Source organism: Echeneis naucrates, chromosome 7 (genome assembly GCF_900963305.1).
Source record: "Echeneis naucrates chromosome 7, fEcheNa1.1, whole genome shotgun sequence".
NCBI classification, from domain to species: domain Eukaryota; kingdom Metazoa; phylum Chordata; class Actinopteri; order Carangiformes; family Echeneidae; genus Echeneis; species Echeneis naucrates.
Window position 1 is genome coordinate 23,146,820 of NC_042517.1, and position 22,090 is coordinate 23,168,909.

General features: G+C 39.4%; 1 protein-coding gene across 1 annotated transcript; it reads right to left on the minus strand.

The window, feature by feature from the left end:
* Positions 1 to 3,039: 3,039 nt before the first annotated feature.
* On the minus strand, positions 3,040 to 20,481 carry hck (HCK proto-oncogene, Src family tyrosine kinase). Its single transcript, XM_029505517.1, has 13 exons — positions 20,168 to 20,481; positions 13,716 to 13,852; positions 12,223 to 12,256; positions 11,614 to 11,707; positions 11,384 to 11,479; positions 11,054 to 11,157; positions 10,584 to 10,733; positions 9,611 to 9,763; positions 9,334 to 9,516; positions 8,594 to 8,670; positions 7,226 to 7,379; positions 6,801 to 6,932; positions 3,040 to 5,478 (listed from the first exon to the last, which is right to left on the minus strand). Exons 2-13 carry the CDS (start codon positions 13,842 to 13,844, stop codon positions 5,276 to 5,278), a joined length of 1,509 nt encoding a protein of 502 aa, XP_029361377.1. The 5' UTR covers positions 13,845 to 13,852; positions 20,168 to 20,481; the 3' UTR covers positions 3,040 to 5,275.
* Positions 20,482 to 22,090: the final 1,609 nt, after the last annotated feature.

Here is a 22,090-nt window from a genome sequence, read left to right on the forward strand (position 1 = left end):
TGTCTTGTCCACATTTTAGGCTCTATAAGCACCAAAAACCATCTACTGCTTAAGGAACCTGTAATGGTCACCGTCTTGTCCGTTTGAGGCCCCTAGTTTGAGGGCTTCACAGAACCAAAATTAACTTGTTTGTCCTAACTTAACCCTCCTATCAACCTTGGGGTCAATTTGGCTGTAGTTGACTGTAGATTTGTGGCTTCATGTTTCGTGAGGTTTCCTACTGTGAAGGGGAAAACTGATCAAGCATAACATTTTCATGATGGTACGTTACAGTTTGCTGTTGGTTACACATTTTGTACAGTACAGGCCAAAGGTTTGGACACACTTTCCTATTCATTTGAATGAGAAGGTGTAGCCAAACTTTTGGCCTGTACTGTAGGTATTGGTGTTCCTCTGGGGACAATTTGACCCCAAGCTGTGTTAGCTGTGTAAAACACATCTGTCTGTGTGTGTGACCTCACATCCCAACATTTGCAGGTGCAGAACTGATACTTTGGAATGCATACAGGACAAAGGGGCAGCGAATGCAAAATCTCCATGAAAACCTTGATACTTGGCATGATGACTTTTGATGAATGCTTGATTGTGGTTCATGGGCTGTGCCCATTGTGACAATATATGCTGAGCAATGCTGCAAAATACAGCATAAAAATTTGGGCAACATGTGATGCACAGCTATGTCTGCAATATGGATGGTTACACAGAAAATCCCCTGTGGATGCATTTTAAAAATCAGGGCTGAAGGACGTCATGGTCATAACATTACAACTCATCACCTTTTCACATCCGAAGCCCTGAGTGAGGAACCCCACCATCTAGAATGGTACAAACCACAGACAGGTAATGTGACAGGTGCCGGTTTTGTCCCAACCAAAAGGATTCAAAGGCAAGTATGACCTGTGCTCAATGCAAGAAATATGTCTGGAAGTAAGCGCAGCGGTGTAACAGTTATACTGTTGCTTCACTTTTGTGGATTTGATTCCCAGCCTGGGGCCTTTCTCTGTGAAGTTTGCATATTCTCCCCGTGCCTGTATGGGTTTCCTCCAGGTACTCCATTCCACAGTCCAAAGACATGCATGTCGGTCTAATTGTGAGCATGAGTGCTTCTTTTTTTTTTCTGTGTGTGATGGCCCTGTGATAGACTGGTGGCCTGTCCATGGTGCACCCCATCCTTACCCAGAATGTTGGCTGGGATTGGTTCCACACATTATAAATAAAAACTGTTTAATTTTCTGAACAATGCTCTCATGTTCTAACAGACAAAATCCTGCTAAAAGTTTAAAAATGTGTTTGTTTCACTGCCCCCCACCCCACACACAAAAAAGCATAAAAGATAACAATGAAAAATGAAATAAATAGATAACAGTCTGTGACTGTCAGTCCTGTACCCAGATAAGAAAAGAGGAAGCATGAGTGAGACTTAATGGTGACTGGTCACATTTATGTAACTAAAAAGTAAATAAAAACAATTGAAGTAAGTAAATTAAAGGTCATGGGGTCCCCAAAATTTAATAGGGTTTGTTGTTTTGTGGTTGTAAATTTGAAAAGACTTGTATGGATACTTTTCAAGATAGATATTTTCTACTTGGACAGTTTGGCCTGATAGTGGCACTATATGAATTCTGTTAATAGGTTTAATTATCGAGGGCTTATCTATGTATTCGATTAAAAAAAGTACCTGATACAAAAACTTAGTCAATGATGTAATTGAAATCATATTCTAAAGGTGGATATGGCCTATACACGCTTCTATGGGAGTACTCCAGGTGGTAAAACCGGGTTTCTCGAAGCCCAGTTTCTGAATTCGGGATAGGTACCAAAGACAATGTAAACACACTGATTGGTGCTGTTTCTTTATAGTTGTGGTTAACTCCGAGTGAAACTATTCCGAGTTGATCAAACTAACTCTAATCAGCTGTTCTGAAACCGAAGACTCAGCGTTTCCCATCTCAGAGTTTGTTGAACCTGCTTTGTGAAACGGACCCCGTCATTATTTCATTCATATATTACCGAGGGACAACAGCCACCCGAGGCGCTCCCAAATTTCAGCGGCAACTTTAATTTTTGTTGAAAGCAAATTCCTGTCCGACCTCTACGGAGCCCCTGAGGGGTCAAGGGAAAAAAAAATGGATCGATCTTTGCCTTCCGTCGCAATATGATTTCCCCCGTTATATCCCTCTATTCTGCGTAACCATGCCGGATGATGCGGACATCATTTGAGTAAAACATTTGAGCAAACATTCTCAATGAAATTTCATGAATTAGTCTGTTTTTCATCACAGAATAATATCCATACCCCTGTGCTATGATTGACACGTCTGTGAGTAGTGGACAGCTCTTGTGAGAGCCCCCCCCCCCCCCAGCCTAATAGGGCTTCATCGAAATCACTTCAAACTATGCTGCATAATCACTGAATGGTACGGGCGACACCCATTACTGGTATATCTTACACCATACCAGCCACTCTTGTCTTAAGAGTGTTTTTTTTTTTTTTTTTTTTTTGTAAAATTCCTTTTTTATGAGGGACTTGATTATGTTCGAATAAAAACAAAAAAAAAAAAAAACAACTCTGTTCATGCATGTGAATTGGCATCATTGAAATAGTGTGTGTGTGTGTGTGTCTGTGTGTAGCTTCTGGTAGTGCGTGTGTATATGTGTGTGCTCCTGTAAAGCTGCAGGCCTACACCATTCTCTCTGCATTTGCCATAAAGCCACCTGTACCCGGGTAGCTGTCCCGCAGCCAGCGGTCCTGCCGCTGAAGATAGGCTATTCACTTTAATTGGGATTTGCTGTGATCTTTATTATTCAAATTCATATTCAAAAACAAACACACGATCTGACTTTGTAATAATATATTACATATCGATGGCCGAAATGAAAAATCTCCCATCTGCTCAATTTTTTGATTGGTGGGTTTCTCTATGGATGATGAGAACAAGGAGGGCTGCTCAAATCTTCGAAAGAGTGCATTTTTCAGATAGGAAGTTTTGCTCTTTGGCCATTGAAATATTATACAAACACACAATGATGGCTCAATGATGATTTGTTAAACAATTTATTCGAAAAAATCTGTCATAGTTGCGCTATACCAAGCACTTAATAAAATATCTGTTGCTGCAGAAAAACACACCTTATGAATGTACAAGTTTGGGCATTGATTCTTCATAATGGATAATATTTCAAAAATTGAAGCCTCACATCTGGAACAAAAAGGAGAAAATAAAATAAAAACACAGACAGAAAGAGGGTCTACTTAATGGAAATCTCATTACCTTCAAGAAATAATGATGTTCACAGCAGTAGTATTTGCATAAATAAATATTTTTTTCCAAACAGAGTAGAAGAATGCCTAAAGATGGGAAATGTAAGTTACATGGAGTGCAATGACTTTAGATTTCATTACAACAAGTATAAATCACAAAATAACAATGCTATTATTGTTGTTAAATATGTTCATGTGTTACTATTACACATTACACCAACCCTGCTGCCATCCAGCTGTTTGTGTCTTGCTACTTTTAGTACAGTCATTATCATTAAAGTCAAGGCCAAGGAATAAACTTGAGACTGCAAAGTGAGCACATTCAAGTCGGAGGGGGAAAAAAAGTGTGTACACCACTGTAATTGGAGAATCATTACACCTCTTGTATATATGCATAACATTAACATTTAACATTACATTTACTGGGTGAAAATCATCAACAAGCATTATTAATATGGCTCCACAATAAAGGTTCCATTTGTACATACTTTATGTCTTTAATGTATATACAGAGCATATGGAATATATCAATGTTTAGTCTGGAAAAACCACCACTGCAAAAGGCACTATAAATGAGTAATGCTGAAACAAACCACAGCATAATGGAAAACTATTGATGAATATAAATAGGGGATTTAGGTCTCATCAGCAATTTGTCTTGCACTTAAATCCCACAGTACCGGTTTTTCTTCAGTTCCCTTCCCTGCATCAAACAGCTTTGCTTGTTTATAGGAACACATGGGAACATGAAAGTATTATCAAAGCTGAACACTCTGAATCTGTGTGCTGTGGTTCTACTTTCCTTTGATCGGAGAGTATGTATACTTGAACTTATTTTTATTTTTTGTTTATTTATCTATCATTAAGTATCATCTGTGAAATAATATTTCATGTGAGACACTCTTACTTTGACAATAGTATGCACTACACAGTACTGCCTCCTACATATATTACTGTATATGTTATGTAGATATACTGTACCATCAAAGGTGTTATAGAAACTAGGGACTGTTCAAAAATGATAAGACATGTGAGGGCAGAAGAATGGGAGAGCTGTTAATGTCTTTTTTTCCCTTTGGAACAACTATTTAGAATTTTACACAGCATAGTGGGTCTTTTGTCCTACCAGGGTCTCTTTTACTTCAACCTCCATAGTTATACTGCCCTTCTTGCCTCTGCACTGGCAAGTTACATTTTCACTGTTACATGTAGAGAAGAGCTCTACACAGGTCAAGTTTTGTAACGAACCCCTCACCTGTAGAGCTCAGAATTACCTCTGACACAATTTTTTCTCGATCAAGATTCTTGCTAAATGTTAGGTTATATGGAAAACTCTACATAATGATGTGCAGTTTTATGTCACAAGACAATAATCCACATTATATGTGCAAAGTATAGTAAAACTCAATGAATACAACAAAAGTAAAAATAAATTATTTGAACATACTTTTGTGCATCACATTTTGTATTAAGAGACTGTAATATCTAACAACAACAACAACAACAACCACCTGTCTGAACATATCATTGACAAAACACTGCAGACTTATTGGACTGCCAAGTTTTGTAAGATGACATAGCTGCGCCTTTGACCAACCCGTCACAATATCCTCTTTCATATGTTGTTAAATGATCTGAATTTGAGGTTATCAAAATAATAATATTTGATGGGTAATTTAAATTTCTATTTTGCTCCCTGCTGTGGTCTCTGCTGTGGTTGTATTAGTTTCAAAAAGCTCAAATTTGAAGGGAGACAGTCCCAGGAAAAATCTAAAACATTGTTTATAGGTTCTGCTTTTGCTTCATAATTAACAAAACAGATGTTTCAACCATTCCCAATAATTTCTGTACAGTCCCTTGTTGATACACACTGTGAATGAGACAGGAAGACTCTGAACTGCATCGCTGTATGCAGAAAGTGAATTTGATGTTAAGTATGAATGGTACAAAAAAAAAGGCAACAAACAACAACAACAACAAAAGAAAAAACATGTTTGTGGATGATGTTCAGTCTCATGGCTGCTGCTGGTACTGGCTCTCTGTGGCTGTGTAGAAATCCTCCAGGACACTCTGCAAGTATTCAAACGTGGGGCGGTCCTCAGGCTTGTTCTTCCAACACTCCAACATGATTTCATAAAGTTCCTTGGGGCAGCTTTCAAGGCGCTGCATTCGGTAGTTCTTTTCCAAGGAACGAATCACTTCTGGGTTGGTCATCCCTGAATACAAACAAGCAAGTGGTGGTGTTAAGAGTTTTTAATAAGCTGCGTGCAGAGCCTCAACCTAAAAATAACCTATCATGGGCTCTATGTCTGTGCATATTCTCATTCATCCAGGTATCATCCATAATCATATCCAGCCAACAACTGAACTGAATGCAACTGGACTTAGGACTTAGGTTTGTCAAAGTCAGCCTTACCCAGGAGAATTAACAACTAAGCTTCCAACAATGGCTGCCTGAAACTGACCTCATGTGACTCCAACGGCCACCACCACTGTCGTTCACCAGTGGACTGTTAACTGGAGGCGTCACATGATTAGCTATTGTCAGTGAAACTCCACGAACACACTATTGTCACAAGGAGCTGTGTGAACACTCCCACAGAGGTTAAATACCTGGGTCCAACTCCACTGTTTTTCAGACTAGTGAGGACTAGTCAGACCGATGTGTTACGAACTGATTAACCCCCTTGGATAAGGGGCAAAATGTCTTTGACAAACATAAGTCCTAAGTCCTGTTGCTTTTGATTCAATTGTTGGCCAGATACTAACAAGGGCTCCTCTTAGATTCATTTGTGTGGGAATCTAACTTTGTATGTATATATATATATATATATATATATAGGGTTGTCAAGTATGGGATGATTCCATATTTTTAGGTATGGAATCATCCCATATCAACCCTATGTATATATGGACAACAATGTAATTTGATTTGATTAATGACTTTGCGCCAAACTACAATATCTAAGCAACTATTGAATGGCACTGAATTGTCATTAAAGTGTGCACAAAGCCATGGTTCTTGGAGAATTTATGCATCCCTGACTTTTCCTCGGCTGCCACCATAAGCGTATTGGTAGTTCCGAGTTACTGGATGCATTGCTATGTAAATTAGTAAACAACAAACAAACAACCCCCCCAAAAAGCATATTCGAAGTTGGGTGAACCTCTGACACCTTAATCACATCCCGATTTCAACTCTTTCTGCTGCACTTTGAGTTTAGTGTTAATTAGCCAAGGTTACCAATACGCATTAACTACTGAGCACATTAGCTTTGATATTGTGAATAATACAAATATTGAGGTGTTAGCATAGCTTTAGTATTGTCACTAGTGGACTTAGCATCAAATGCTATATTAATCTAGAGATCCATAAACCAGTTTTTGTCATGCTTCAACCCTGCTTATAGTGTCACAGTTTATCTCATATCCAACATGCTGTTATTTGACCACTCATTGTGACTCTTAATTGGTAGACTTTAGGGACAAAACTGACAGCAACCATAAAGTTAGAAAATGAAATGAGCAATCCACTTACCGGGGTAGGGTGTGCGACCATAGCTGATAATCTCAGTCAACAAGATGCCAAAGGACCAGACGTCAGATTTGATGGTGAAGGAGCCATAGTTGATGGCCTCAGGTGCTGTCCATTTGATAGGGAATTTGGCTCCTGTTTATTGGGGGGGGAAAAAAAAATGAACTCATGTTGCACCTGTTATTGAGACATTGCTGAGAAACGTCCCGTGCATCCATCCTCTTCTCATTCATCTTGAAAGTCACTCTTAACTTCTACTATCTCTGTCACTCATGTTGTAATCTTTCATGTATATCTGACACAATGTTGTTTCCCCCAATCTGAAGAAACTGTGACTGCTCCCCTTTCATCACTTCCACAGTTACCCAATCACTTCTGCTGTTCTGTAGCCACTTCACCTGGCTCCACAACATGTGACTGTGTCATACCTTCCCGTGCTGTGTACTCATTATCTTCGATGATGCGAGCAAGGCCAAAGTCTGCAATTTTGCACACTAAAGCCTTATTGACCAGGATGTTGGCGGCTCTCAGGTCTCTGTGGATATAATTACTCTGCTCAATGTAGGCCATGCCCTCTGCAATCTAGACACAGAAAATCAAAGTTAAAGAGCTAGATAGATGAGTACAAATAAACATGAACATAATTGGCCTGGGGCCTTTCTATGTGGAGTTTGCACATTCTCCCCGTGACCCAGAAACCGATAAGTGGTAGAAAATGAATTAATATAATTAAAATAACTATTTAATTATTATTATTAAATTATTATTAATTTAATAATTATGTAATTAATCATAATAATAAAAAACAAAGGGAAATACAACACAACATTATTAAGCAGTCATTTATCCAACAGGGGAAAACCATTATTCATCAGTTAAAGTGAAGTCAGTTTAAAGTTTAAAATCTTGTGTGTTCTGTGTCCTTTAATAATGTGAACTGCTGCAACAGGTATTTACTACAATATGATTAGTAAGACATGAGGATTTATTCACGTGTCCTCCCTCCCTTTAGCTCCTTTGTGTTACCATTAGATAAGATAACATGACCAAATCAGCCATAGTAGGACTGAATCAAAATAGGCAAATATAACCTTCTTCCTCTTCTCTTCCCTCTCTGTGTTTTTGTGTTGGACGTAACTCATCACAATCACCCATACATGTCTTCAGTAAACTGACTGACTCATCATTTATCATAAATTAATTAATTCAATTTGCACAATAGTTTTTCGCACAACTAAATAGTACTTGTAAAACTAATAACATTTATGAGCTTTAATGCTTCAGCTGCACTTTGTGCTCATAGCTAATGTTAACATGCTAGAGAGTGGTCAAGTTACTGTAAAGCACGTTCTCCTTGTCTCTCAAAAAATGATTACCAGTCCAGGTTTAATTGGACTGCAGTGGCTTCTTGTTACATTTAAAATAGACTTACACACTCTTACTGATTGCACATATTATATCTTTTTTTTTTTTCAATGGTTTGTTATTGTTATAACTACTTGCTATTAACTTTATTATCTTAAAAAGTTGGTGTGTGTAATTTTTTTTTACTGTGCGGCTCTGGTGTGAAATCCCCTTTAAAGGTAAAGTTTGCAGAAAAACTAGTAAGTAAATGTAGAGGCAATGCAAATGGCAGCTACGAAAGCAAATAAATACAATTAAGTGGTCTGTATATCCAAAATGTCAGCTGTTGAAAAATTATGTAAATTGCCTAAATATCCCTTTCCTACATATTTGACACTAAAACTTTGCACACGATGACATGTGACATGCGGAAGACTGACAATTACTCTCACCTGGGCAGAGAAATCAATAAGCTTGGGGAGCTGGACACGGTTTCCTTCATCACTCTTTAAGAAGTCTAATAAACTACCTGTAGGCATAAACACAAACACACCAGTGAACATATATATCTGCTTGAGATAATAAAACCTGTAGATATGCTTTCAAAGGCTTAATCGCAACAGTGATGATGACCAAATGTACAAAGAGAAAAATACGGTGGGTTAAGTAGCCCGCACCTTCATTGACACCAGCTGTCATGTTCCAAATTTGCATGAAATATACTTAAATTTGCCATTTGAACTGATTCTAACTGGATTGCTCGGGATACAATATAGCTGGTACACCTAAGAATTATTAGTTGTGTAGGACTCCAGTTTTTAAAATAATTTTCCATTTATTTTAGCTTACAATTGTCTGAGAAAATTTCAAACTGCTCAGTCCAAAGAAAAAACAGTCAGTATTCAGAAACGGCATTTTCTTTTATAAAGATAACAGTCATCCAATCAGAGGAGCCTCTCTTGTGATTGACTGACTATTTTGTCACAGATCTGTGATTTGGAATGTTCTTTGCTCTTAAACGCATTAATATATCTTCTTATGGATATCACTACCTCAGATAAAACACAGGAACATTTAATTAGGGACAGAAATGGGAACAGAAATGGAAACTAATCACCAACTTAGTGCACCTGTATACATACAGACACTCACACATGCACACACACATTCAGGCAGGTACAGATAAACACACCCTTCTCCATGAACTCAGTGATGATATAGATTGGCTCCTCCTTTGTGACCACAGCATTGAGTCGGACCAGTTTGTCATGCTGCAGTGTCTTCATCAGGTTAGCCTCCATCATGAAGGCTTCAACTGACATACTGCCAGGCTTCATAGTTTTCACTGCTACCTTGGTATGTTTATTGTAGGTGGCTTGAAACAGAACAACAGAAAGCATTTTACAATTAATTGTTGGTATTTGTTCCCCATCAAAAATTGGTATTTCAGTTATCCACATCTATCTCACCCATCCAGACTTCTCCAAACTGGCCAGCACCAAGTCTCCTTTCCAGTTTGAGAGATGATCTTGGGATTTCCCAGGCATCTTTTTCCCAGGGCTTTTCAGGTTTGGGGCTCAGGCATGGGTTGGTCAGGGTTTGGCAGAGGCCATCTCCCTGTTCTGAAAAACACAATGAAAAAAAAAACAAAAAACAAAACACAATACAGAATATCACAACCTGAATAAGACTGTTAATGTCATTTATAATGTCAGCTGTCATTTCCAAATGGTAAGAAATATCTTATACACATGGTTATAAAAATATTACCAAAATTTGTATCCATTAAAACGAAAATGAAAAAACGGTTTAATGTAGATAATATGAAAAACACAATCAACATACAAAGGAAGAGGCAAAGCGCTTTGGTTCAACAGTAATCAAATGTAGGAAATACATGGGATGTACATGAAAGTTTGTTCTGTCTTAGGTTTTCCATAAATTGCAGCGGTCAAATAATTAACTTTTATTTTTTAATGCATTTATTTATTACATACTTTTAAATCCATTGTAAGCAAGGACAATGACCTATTTATACGGAGAAGATGTACAAGCTATGCAGCTATTTTAAATGCTGGTAGTACTCCTAATTGAAGATGTTTACATGGCCCTCATCATGTTTCATGGATGGTGATAAGTTGGCCAGCAGAGTGTGCTCTGCATCAAGCAACATGTTTCACTAGGCATGTGGAACAAGTGGCACTCCTTTCTAAGAGCATTAAATAAAAAAGAAAAATCCCTCTTCACATTAAATCAATTTCATTTGACTATATATGACTATTTACACGTTAGTATTTTTTCTGTTTTGACTACTAAGCACTTTGCACCACATCATTGCATGATATGTGCTAATAAGGTTCGATTTGGTTCTTAATGAAGACAGGCATGAATATTCTCAAGAAACTAGACCACACAGAGGAGTTATGACAGTTGTAAACTTACTCTTGTAATGGCTGACCAACTCTTGCAGGGTGCTGAAGGTGATCCGGGGTGAGATGTAGAATCCTCCATTATCGAGGGTGCGGATCTTATAATGTTTAACTGTGTCGCCGGCCTGGTGGTCGCTATCTCTAACAGACAAAGAGTAGCTGCCTGTGGAAAATGGAGAGAGAATAGTGGTCAGCCAGTGGTCTAAAGGGATTTAAAGTTTAATTTTATAATCCATCGTGATATTTGGAGCCAAGCTTGATCATGTATTGTGTGAAATGTCAGCATTCTCTTCAAGATGTTAATTCACAATGTTAAATGGTTATCGTTTAAAGCTTCAGAAGCCTCCCTCCAGAACATAATAAACAGTTTTCACTGGCTCAGCAGCACTGCACCTGCGTGAGGTCAGTCTTTTCTCTACACAACAACGTAGCTGGGCCCATGAAAGGACAAACAATATGTTGTTTTGTTTTTTTTTTACTCACCCTTGGTAGTTTCACTGTCACGGATCATATAGGATCCCATTTTGTTCCCAGGGGCGAGCAGCTGCCTCTCAGCATCTTTCCTGCTCACGCCCTTAAAGAACCACCTTAACAACAGGAAACAGATTGGTTGGTATGGTGACTTTTGTAACGACTCTGCCCTGCACATGCCTTAGTTTTCCATAGCACACTCTTCTTTTTGTCCTTTCAAATTGTGAAAAATAACAAAATGTGACACCCCTTGATCAATGAAATTATTTCATATTTGGAGTCAGAAATAAGCTTTGAAACACTCATCTTTATCTGTTAGCAATGTGGGGTTTTTTCACTTACTCTTCAGCCTCCAGAGTGTCTTTGGCCACATAATTACTGGGGATGTAGCCTTCCTGACCTGTGCTGACCAACATAGCTCTCCACCACTCCCCTGATCTACAATGAAACAGAGAATAAAAAGACAAAGTCACACAACATAAAACACTTGTCAGTAAAGACATGGGAACTTATTTATTTCACACTTTTACACAATGACAGAAGGAGAAAGGAATAAATAATATTCTACTCACTCCTCTAAGATTTTAAGTTTTTCTCCCTTCTTGAACCCGAGGTCTCCGTCATGAATGGCCTCATAGTCATACAGTGCCATGGCAATGGTTTCCCCTACAGCGAGAACAGCAAGAAAGCGTTACCTTGATGCAGGTGTAGTACTGGCTGTTGAGGTACGAAATGTGTATGTATTTTATTAGCTTGTGAAACTAGTTCACCTTGCACGCACTGAAGAATTATGGTTCCATCTTGGAGAAACATCTTTGTGCTTATCAAAAACAATGATGGAGCTGACTTTCAGCATGTTTTTCTTGGCGTTTGATACGAACACCAGGTTCCCTGTACTTTCACTATGTAAACGACTTCCTCATAAGCTTGATAATAATAGCACTGGGGCTTCTGTTCACTGAAGGTCTGTGTGGTAAGGCACTGGGCGGGGGGGGGCTATCGCTCTGCACCCACACAATGACTCTCCTTCCTCTGTCACTCATATGTTGTGTAAAGTTTCCAACCAAAAACTACAGTTGACTGATCTCAGACGATGACTTTGAAAACTTCATGCAGAACTTCTGATACCCCTTAGGACTGTGTGACGGGAAGTACTAGTGCAAGCAAAGACTGTAACTTACCCTCTGACACATTAGCATTTGATGAGCTTTTGTTCTGTGGGGAGAAAATACAGGGTAGTGAGAGATGTGAGCTGTAAAGATATTTAAAAGCATATGCATTACATTTATAATAACAACAACATTATTATTATTATGGGGCAGTGCAGTTGTGCACAGTGTGAGCAGCTGTTTGTCTCTGTGTGTTGGCCCTGTGATGGCAACCTGTCCAGGGTGTACCTGGAACGTTGGCTGGGATTGGCTTGACCCCCCCATCACGACCCGGAAACAGAAAAAGCGGTAGAAGATGGATGGATAATTATTGTTGCAGTTATTCTAATCATGTTATTTTTTAGTCTGTTTGACATAATGTTGATGGTACGTTTGCTTACTTTTACTTTTCTAACTGAAGAAAAATAATATCAGAATTTAACACTTAGGGAAACCACATCCTATAAAGTTGAATTGTAGGTCCAAGTGGGGCGGGGCTGAAGCGTAGCTGAAAGCGGTAACTGCTCTCTGTCACTGAATCATTTAAGGGGGCATCAGAAACAGTTTTCTACAAGGTGTAATAATCTGAGCTGTGTGAACACCAGACAGCAAGTGTGAATTACTGTATTTCGGAAATTTCTGTGAGATAACACATCATAGGGTATTGCTTAAGATTTTAATAGTGTGCCCTGCCTGAGTGCTCTGGTTCTGCTGCCATGACTTCCTCTGTCTTCACTGAGTGCATAAAAGATGTTAGATTCAATTCACAGGAAACAGTAGCCAGAGGAACCACGCTTAACAGACAGCAGCACCATGGCACAGATCAATGTCTGGGCATTACACAAGCTCGTTACCACTATGCTTATTGAAGCTAATTACCTTCTTTTTTTTCTTTTTTTTTCCCACAGACGTACTGTTTATATTTCATTTGTCATTTAAATCCAGTCAGTTGTGCAGATGTGTCTTTTTTTTTTTTTTTCAGTTTGGTTATTTTCCAGTCAAATAAACACTAATGTGACTAAAAATTGAATTTATTTTCTTAGAAAGAAAATAATTTTGTAACAATGGAAAAAATATTTATCTGCTTCTACTAACAGCTATAGTTACTCGATTGATTACTCGATTGAAGATTAAATCAATGGTATTTGACAGGTGAGACTGCAGTGTCTGCTTTTCAAAGTATATAAGAGAACGATTCAACAAATGAATTCATAATGCATGAAGCAGAGCCATGAATCTTTTCCTGACTATTCAGATCTAGCCTGTGACCCGATGGAGGAGATCAGCTCCCAAGGCTGGGAGCCGCTGTAAATGAAATGGTTTGAAATTTGCTCTGGGTCAACATATCAGATATTTTGTTTTTATATCTTTTTCCACAAACAGATATATATGTCAAAACAAAGCGTATGGCTCACTTCTCAAAGTAATTTCACTTTGGTGTTTTTCGTGTGATGAACAAAAAATGCTTGTATTGCTTTTCACTGTTTTTTTTTTTTTTTTTTTTAAGTCACAATATCACAACTTACAGCTTTGCTTGAGTTTCCTGTGGTGGGGTCTTTGACATAGTGGGCTGTTTGTGTGCGGTTCTGCTGCTCATCACTACCTGTCCCTTTGCCGAGAGGCTCCTGGTCCTTTTTTGAGCCCACACAACCCATGGTGCTTTCTAAGAGAGATACAGCAAGACATGAAGGTCCAACAGGTTACCAACAGTAAAGTGGAATAAAAATCCACATGATCAAGGCTGTGAACAAGCTATGCTCTTCATGAACAATTAAAGCATGAGGTATCCTCAGTATACTACAGTAATCAAATATTACAGGGCTCAGAGCGAATAGAAAACAAAACCTCATTGTTAGACAAGACTAGAAATAATCAATTTTATTATTGAGTGAGAGAAGCAATTCTGTTAAAAACAGATGAAAAGACTGTAAAATAAGATACAGAGGACTGTATTTAATATGCTCTGAAAGGTGTCAGATTAAAACACTAATTATAATCACAGAGGTAACTGAAGAGTACATGAAAGTTAAGATTTGTGGCTCAAAAGTACATTACCTGTTACCAGTAAAATGTAATATTAGTAACCAAACAGGGGGGTTGGGTGGCATAACACAATTCCTTTAAGTAGCCATTATATATTTAACATGGGATTCTATATTCTTCTGCAGTCTCGAGGTCATTTGACTTTTAAAGCAGCCAAATCCCGAAGAAAATGCTGTGACTCATGCATCATTACTCCTAAATGAGCAACACTGCAAGGTTTTTCTATCATCTGTGGCAATAAAAATTGTTCCCACACAAACCCCTTATTAATCAGTAATGTCAAGGGAATACTTGCTTTATCTGGCTCTCATTTTGTATCTACATCTGCATGTAAATTTGCTTGCAGTTATGCAGAAAAGCGTCAAACGGGAACGAGAACAATGAAGTAACTGTGAAAGCAGATAAAAATTGTTTTACAGCATATGTTGCCTCATGCATGTTTAGAAGACAGAGGAGGTATAGTCAGCAGCCAAACTTTCCTGAGCTGAGGGCAGCAGATTATTGTGCTCAATAAAGGAAGTAATGTTTATCATGAGCATTAAAGATCAGACACTTTCACACGGAAACAGATGCACTATAATTTTAAAGGTCACTGATATCTTCAGTAGAGATTTGGTATCTCTGCTGAAGGAATATGAGCTCTAACAAAACTGTTGATATTTCTGCTCTTAGGTTTTAGTAGTTAGCTATCATTATTATTATTGGTTTGTTTTTTGTTGGGTTTTTTTTCGTTTTTTGTTTTTTGCAATATACAGCAGAGGATCATGGGCCACCCTTGAAACCAGGGCGCTGCGGTTGAGACTATGGCTTAATGTCCTATATCATGTGTTATATTCATACGCTCATATTCACCATCTTGTGCTTTGAGTGGCAGAGCACAGATGAAACCTGGGATCAGATGCAGTAAATATGGGTTTGGGATGGGTAAATATTCACATACATTTTTGATCTCCATTCAGTTATCCTGCTAGTTTCCTGTTAGCTGTTAGCCTTCACACTGCACCACATTAAATTGTTGAATGTTTGTTAACTTCAGGCTGTGGGGGAACAATTTATACTTTCCAAAGGTTTAATTTCACAGATCAGAATTTATGAAGTGCAAAACATGACTAAAAACTTTATTCATGTTGTGGGTCCTTAAAGTGCTGTGGTTAGCACTGGAAAATGTTTCATTTGAGAATTTAGACACAGGAAGTTCAGTGTTCGTGAGGTCAAAAGCATTGGTGCTGATGTAGTTGCTTCCCTTTTCTCTCTGTTCTGAACCTTGTTCCTCTTTAGATGTCTAATCAAAGGAAGGACAGGTTTCTCTCTATAGTTTGTTTTCCAATTTAAGCTGTTTACTGAAGATCTCTTTTATGGAATGAACACATATGGCTCCCTGACTATTTGTGCTTGAATTAATTCAAATGTTTTATTTTAATGTTACAGCTGAGGGAGCCAAATTCAGCTCCCCCTGACTGCAGGCTAAACTGGGTTATCAAAGGATTTACACATGAAGTGCATCGTAGATGAAATTCTTCACATTTTTTAAGAAAAGAAATCTTCAAGAAAAATTGTAAGAAAACTATTTCTAATCAGAAATAGTATGAATGTCAGGATGTATTATTAGTTACATATTTTAATCTCGTTCTATGTTGATGAATCAGACTGTCATAATGGAATACTATGCTATTATTGTACACACCTCCATTCTGGAGCTACACTCATTCCTTAACTAGTCAGGGTGGTACATCGGCTGATGCTAGCTTATTACAAACACATTACCACTGTTGCATGCTAAATGTAATGTGGAAGAAATACTAATGAATTATTTTGAAATAGCTTGACTATTAAATTTATATTTATTGGTTGTAAAAGGCACTATTGATGACAATTCTTTATGAACACACAATTTTACTACTTGATAATGTGATTATTTGAAGAGAATACGAATAAACCGTGAGAATATGAAGTTAAACAAAATCATTGGTCGGGCTAAATTACTGTTGGACAGTGAGATCGTGGTTGTGTGACTGTAAACTCTGACCTTACAAAAGGTATTATCAAGGTATTATTAACTCCACTGGATTGGGGAGGTTGATTTACCAGATGGCACCTCCTGTCTTGATGAAGTTTGAATGTGTAACATGAAATTCACCTGCCAGTGGGCCTGACTGGTTCAAGGGGAGAAATATATAAAGGTGAAAACAAAAGTTTAGAGGAATCGTTAGATATTTTGGGATATACACTTATTTTCTTTCTTGTAGAGAGTTAGATGAGAATATCAATACCACTCTTTTGTCTGCAAGCTAAAGCCAACACAAATCAAGCATGACCTGATATGAAAACTGGAGTGGTGGGGAAACAGCCAACCTGGCTCTGTTCAAAGGACAAAAAGATGATGTACTTAGTAACACCAATAAGCTTAGTGATACACCTATCTCATCTTGACAGTCCAGGAAATACCCACTATCATAAAGATGTAGACAGAGCCAGGCTAGTTGCTTTCCCCTGCTTCCACACCTCAGGCTGGCTCCAGCTCCAAGTTCTCTATAATCCTCTGGAAGGCAAAAAATGCACGCGGTGAAAAGCCTGAGACTTTTTCACTCGTGGTTGGAAACAGCCAACAATCAATCATAGGGCAGGCTGCGACACACCATAACATAACCAATATGCAGGAAAGACTGGCAAAGGGCCACACTGCACTAAACAGCAGCTGCTTGTCTGAGCAGCACACTTCAAGTATGATCCTTTTCATTCCTACAGCTCTCTTTAACATGTTAACACAGCGGAAACACATCACCGTTCAGTCATGAATGATACGCAGTTTGTTATGATCTTATCATGCCAAACAGCAGGCAGAGAACAGAGGTACAAACCAATTTAAGAAGATTTGCCTGATGCACTAGAACGTCACATATGGGTCTCCTCCGGGGCAACATACTTAAAACTTCACCAAAGCTGTAACAAAACAGTTCTATTTCAAGAAAATAGAAGTAGAAAATAGGAGTTTGTAATGGAATATTATTATGTCCACTTCAGCAGCTTTTACTTAGGCTTTGACCACACTAACAGTTTCATTTCTGCGGATCTGTTTCTCCTCTCTCATGTTTCTTCTCCTCCTCTCTGTGACTACTGAGTTCCTTTTCCAGACCACATCAGTCTTAAAAATAGATGTCTGACATGATTCCTGTCAGTCTGTGTACTCAAGTCTAGTTTCATGTCACAATAATGAAATACCAAATGGGAATCTGTTGTGTTCCATCAACAGGTGAGCTGTCCAAAATGTATTAAAACTCACTGGGTTCTTCTACATTCTTCTGTATGACTGTATATCATCACCATTAGCTTCAATGTGGAAAGAGAACTTAAGAAAAGACTTAAAGGTCAGCAAATATTTAAAAGTATGTCTTCCTAAAATCTGCAATGTTTTGATCCTATTGTTCAGAAAAAAGCTAACCAATCAGAAAACAAGCTCGAATATTCTGACTGGCAACTAGAGCTCCAGGTCTTGTCCTTTATAGCACTGTGGACCTTGAAAGCCGAACCAAAATGAAATAGTGCATTCTCATTTTAGTTAGAAGCTACGGCCACCCTTACCAATAGACTGGCAAGCATGTCTTGGCGCTATATAAATAAATCTGATTTGATTTGATATCTTCCATCACTTGAAAACACAAAACTTTTTTTCACAGAAACCTTAGGTTTTGAGGCCCCTTTGTTGTAACAGTTAGTTACCATTAGTTGAAAGCCAATACTTGCATATGAAAGTGTAATTCTGACAGCTGTTGGTGTTTATCTGCTTGCCACATTGTTTTCATCACCAGTGAATCTGGGATAGCTTGGGCCACAAGTGATCCACCTATTAGATTCTTTTTTTTTTCTGAGGAGACTGCGACATATTATTCAGCCACAAATGAGGAAGACATTGAAACAGTGCAAATCACGTCAATTCTTGCAGTTGAGAGCAATCAGTTTACAAATATAGCCTTCGAGGGATGCGTACCCTGAATTGTGACATAGCTTTTATGTAATTTTATTTTGACTGAATATTGACCAGCATCAGAGCGACAAGATTTCCTGAGATATGACAAAATATGAGATTTAAATTACATATTACAACCTGGACAGGTCGCCAGACTATCGCAGGGTGAACACATAGAAACACACTGAGACGAACAACCACTCATCCTCACTCTCATACCAACAGGCAATTTAGAGTCGCCATTCAACCCAAACATGTCGTCTTTGGATGGTGGGAGGAAACCCACGCAGGGACGGGGAGAACATGCAAACTCAACACAGAAAGGCCCCAGGCCTTGGAACCGAACCCACGGCCTTCTTGCTGTGAGTCAACATACTAGCTAACCACTACAGTATGACGCCGTGCCGCCAAAAAGTAATAAACTTTCAGACTCTTATATCACAACTGTATTCTGTGAATGTTGCATCTTACATTCATCTGCACTATATCCCTGTTTCATCAGTGAGCTGCTCCCTGCCTACTGCCAGGTCTTATATTACAGTTTTAGTTAAGTATTGCACAACCACACCTTGCCCTCCTTTATGCAGGTTGTGATGTGTGATCCTGATACAAAAAACCAGAAGGCCACTGTAATGCTGATATCTCAATGGACAGAATTTTTGCTGGGCGATTACATACCTACTTGGAACTGCTTCAGGCTATAACATCACCTGCCAGTCTGGCAAACAGCCAGGAGGACATCACACAAACCTCTTTTCACAGCCTCCAGGTATCGCTGCCTACATGTCTTGTAGCCAGTGAGTTACTTATCAGGAAAAAACAAAAAACTTTGGACTGCAGAGCGCCCCCATCTCAGCATTGCCGAGCTGACATAAATAAATTAAAGACAGCTCCATCAGAGGATTTTTAAGTGCCTGTTGTTGGGACCATGGATCGAATTGACCCACAGGACAACCCATAGACCCCATGATAACCACAACAACAAATGATAAACCAACAAATTTACCATTTGTTGGTTTATCACTCTGGTATTATGTATGACTGCGTGGGAATGGTAAGAAACAGTTTATCTATCTGCAACTTTTCTGATAATTGAGTCACCATTTATGTAAATCATCAAGCCCAACATCTTTCAAAAATATGCTCTTTAAAATGTGACGTTGATTATGAGATGTATCATATATTTTTCTCACAAGAGGGAGGTAGTTTTGACTCCAATATTCTAATTCAGCTGCTGTATCAAAGCAGAAACACTCCAGCAATCAGTCATGAATATTGGCTTTTCTGCACTAACCCCCAACGCCTCTGTTGACAACATCTGGGGAAAAGCATCGTGATCAATGCTCAGCGGGGAACTCAACAATGACCACCAGTGTTGTGTGATATCAATATTTCTGCCAAATAAGTTCCACATATAGCGCACAGACACATCTTTGTATTTGTTAAATGCTTCTGTCTGTCTGGACTTTTAAACAAGTTCAAAACTAAACGATCACAAATAAAACCCACACAACTTGCTGATTTAGACTGGACGGACAATAACAATAACTGTCTTACGAGCATATTTATACACAGATACAGAGAAAAGCCAAGATGAAACCTTCAATTCAATTGAATCTTTTTGTGTAGCGGGACTGAGATGAATTGTACATTTGTCTTAGTCTAGATCACTTTCACAGACAAGAGCCTCTGCTCAGTGCCGGTTTACAGTAACTCCTGTGGGCGGTGGGTGTCTAAACTCAGACCATGTAGTTCCTCTTTTTCTGGAGCCAAGCATCCTAAAACTCTTTGTCTATAAAAGCACATTTTTTATCCTTACTCACACATTTCTCACTGACATTAACTTCACAGACGGTCCTTTTTTTTCATTTACTTTTTTTTTTTTTTTTTTTAACTTTTTGGATTAATCATCCACACAGTCTTGCTGTCACCTTACTCCATCTTTATCTCTCCGCAGACGCAGGCACTTACCAATCACTCAGACTCCTCACTTCTCTGGATGCGTGCAATCTTCTAGATTCTGCTGACGGTGGAGGCTTTAGTCCTCATTTCCCTTAAGTAGCTTCCATCCCCCTGTGCAAGCCGCTTCTGCCCCGGGCCGAGGATGTGGACTCAGTGACGGAGCACAACGCACTGGAGGTGTAGGAGGAAGTTTGAGTCGTGCGCATCTGACGAGAAAGAGGAACCAGCCCTTCACCAAGCCTACCCTCAGTTTCACTCGCCTTTTTTTTTTTCTTTAAGTTCTTCAAGCCTTAAATGGATAACCTACAAAACATAAACAATCAATTCCTTACTAAACGCATCCATTCGGTCTTCTGTATTCGATCATGTGGACCATTCTTCAAAGAGGGTTACGGCATTTACGAGAGGAGGGAGAGAGGGAAGGGTGGAGGAATGGTTGGATGCAACGGGTGGGTGGACAAATGTGTGGAACTCATTTGCATCGTGTGCTGGATAGAGCTAACATGTATTCAAATGATAGTCTGACAGCTATCACGCCGAGTGTGTGTTCTTGTTGGGTGGAGTCAGGCGGGTCCGCTCATAACGCCGCTCTTCAGCCATAATCCTTCATCAACGATCAGGATTAGAAACAAATTTGCTTTGAAACCTATGGTGGGGGAGGGAAGGAGGGAGGGGTTGAGCACGAGAGTGAAATTAATGAGGTGAGAGTTGTAGCACTTTTTAATGTTGAAAAGAAACAGGGAAACAAAGCAAAACAAAATCCTGGCACAGAGGGTGAAGACAGAGTTCTCAGATGTTGGCCAGGGGTTGGCTGTGGTGGTGGTGGGGGGGGGGGGGGGGGGGGTTAGGCACAATGACACAATGAGGCCTCAGTATTTCAACTGGAAATTGAATGAGTTCCCTACTAGCCAGACTGAAGAGCACACAAAGCTGAATTAATAGAAGAGGAATTCATCCACTAATAGGTGTGAGTTGACACATGCTCTTTATTGAACGCTCTGTAACTGATGGAACAACCAGGGTTCAGGTCCACATCTCCAGGAGTGTCTGTGACGTTACCACCAGGCCCCAAGGAGGTGTTCAGTTCAACAGGAGCGGAGTCCTTGATGTGCTCAGGCCCAGACCAACAAGAGCAAGTGGGCAGGCAGTTGGATAGTCAGGGACAGGCCAGGGGTCAGATAACCAGCACAGCAGGGACTTACGGGTTGTCTCGTGGTGAGGGACAGAAGGCAAGGTCGCTTTCCGGGGATCAGACGAGCAGGCAGGGTAGGGACAGAAACAGGTCCGGATCTGGTAATCAGTCCGAGGGCAAGGCAAGCAGGCAGGAACGGGGACGAAACGGGTCGGCAACGGGTGATCAGTCCTAGGTGAGTTACTGGAAAGGCTTGCATGAGAACGAAGACAATCTGGCAAGTGGTGAGTGTGGAGCTGGGGCTGAAGAGGAGTACTGCAGGTGCGTGGATGATAAGCTGAAGCAGAGCCGGGTGAGATGATTGTGAATGGGATGCAGGTGTGACTGGAGCAGGGGGTGTGGTAGTGGAAATCCACCAGGTGGGGCAGGCTGGAGACTGTGACAGTTTTTATGTGAATTATTTTTGGTGTGTTACATGCCTCATTTCCGATTTCAGTTTTTTTTGAAAACCAGTGCAAGTTTCAGTGGTTTGAATGAGACATTTTGTAATTTGTCAGCCAGCCCCTATGTCTCAGAACATAGGTGTAGTCAATGCAATCAATTACGATGGCTAAACCGAAAGGCCAATACACAATGAGTCTTGGGATTGGTCAGGGATGTTGATATTTTTATTTGTTTTGACATAATTTCCTCCCCAAGCCCAATTGTTTATGTGGATTTGGTGTCTTGGGCTGGACATGAGCTTTAAACCTTTCTTGATCTGGGACTTGTCGAACAGAGATGTGCCTGTCTTACCTTGG

Excerpts from the sequence above, each read along its gene's own strand:
- hck (XM_029505517.1), bottom strand. The coding sequence starts at position 13,844 with ATGGGTTGTGTGGGCTCAAAAAAGGACCAGGAGCCTCTCGGCAAAGGG. Across the intron at positions 9,517-9,610 it reads GTTTGGAGAAGTCTGGATGG|CCACCTACAATAAACATACC; the intron begins GTGAGATAGATG and ends TTCTGTTTCAAG. Across the intron at positions 8,671-9,333 it reads CACTGAGTTCATGGAGAAGG|GTAGTTTATTAGACTTCTTA; the intron begins GTGTGTTTATCT and ends TTATGCCTACAG.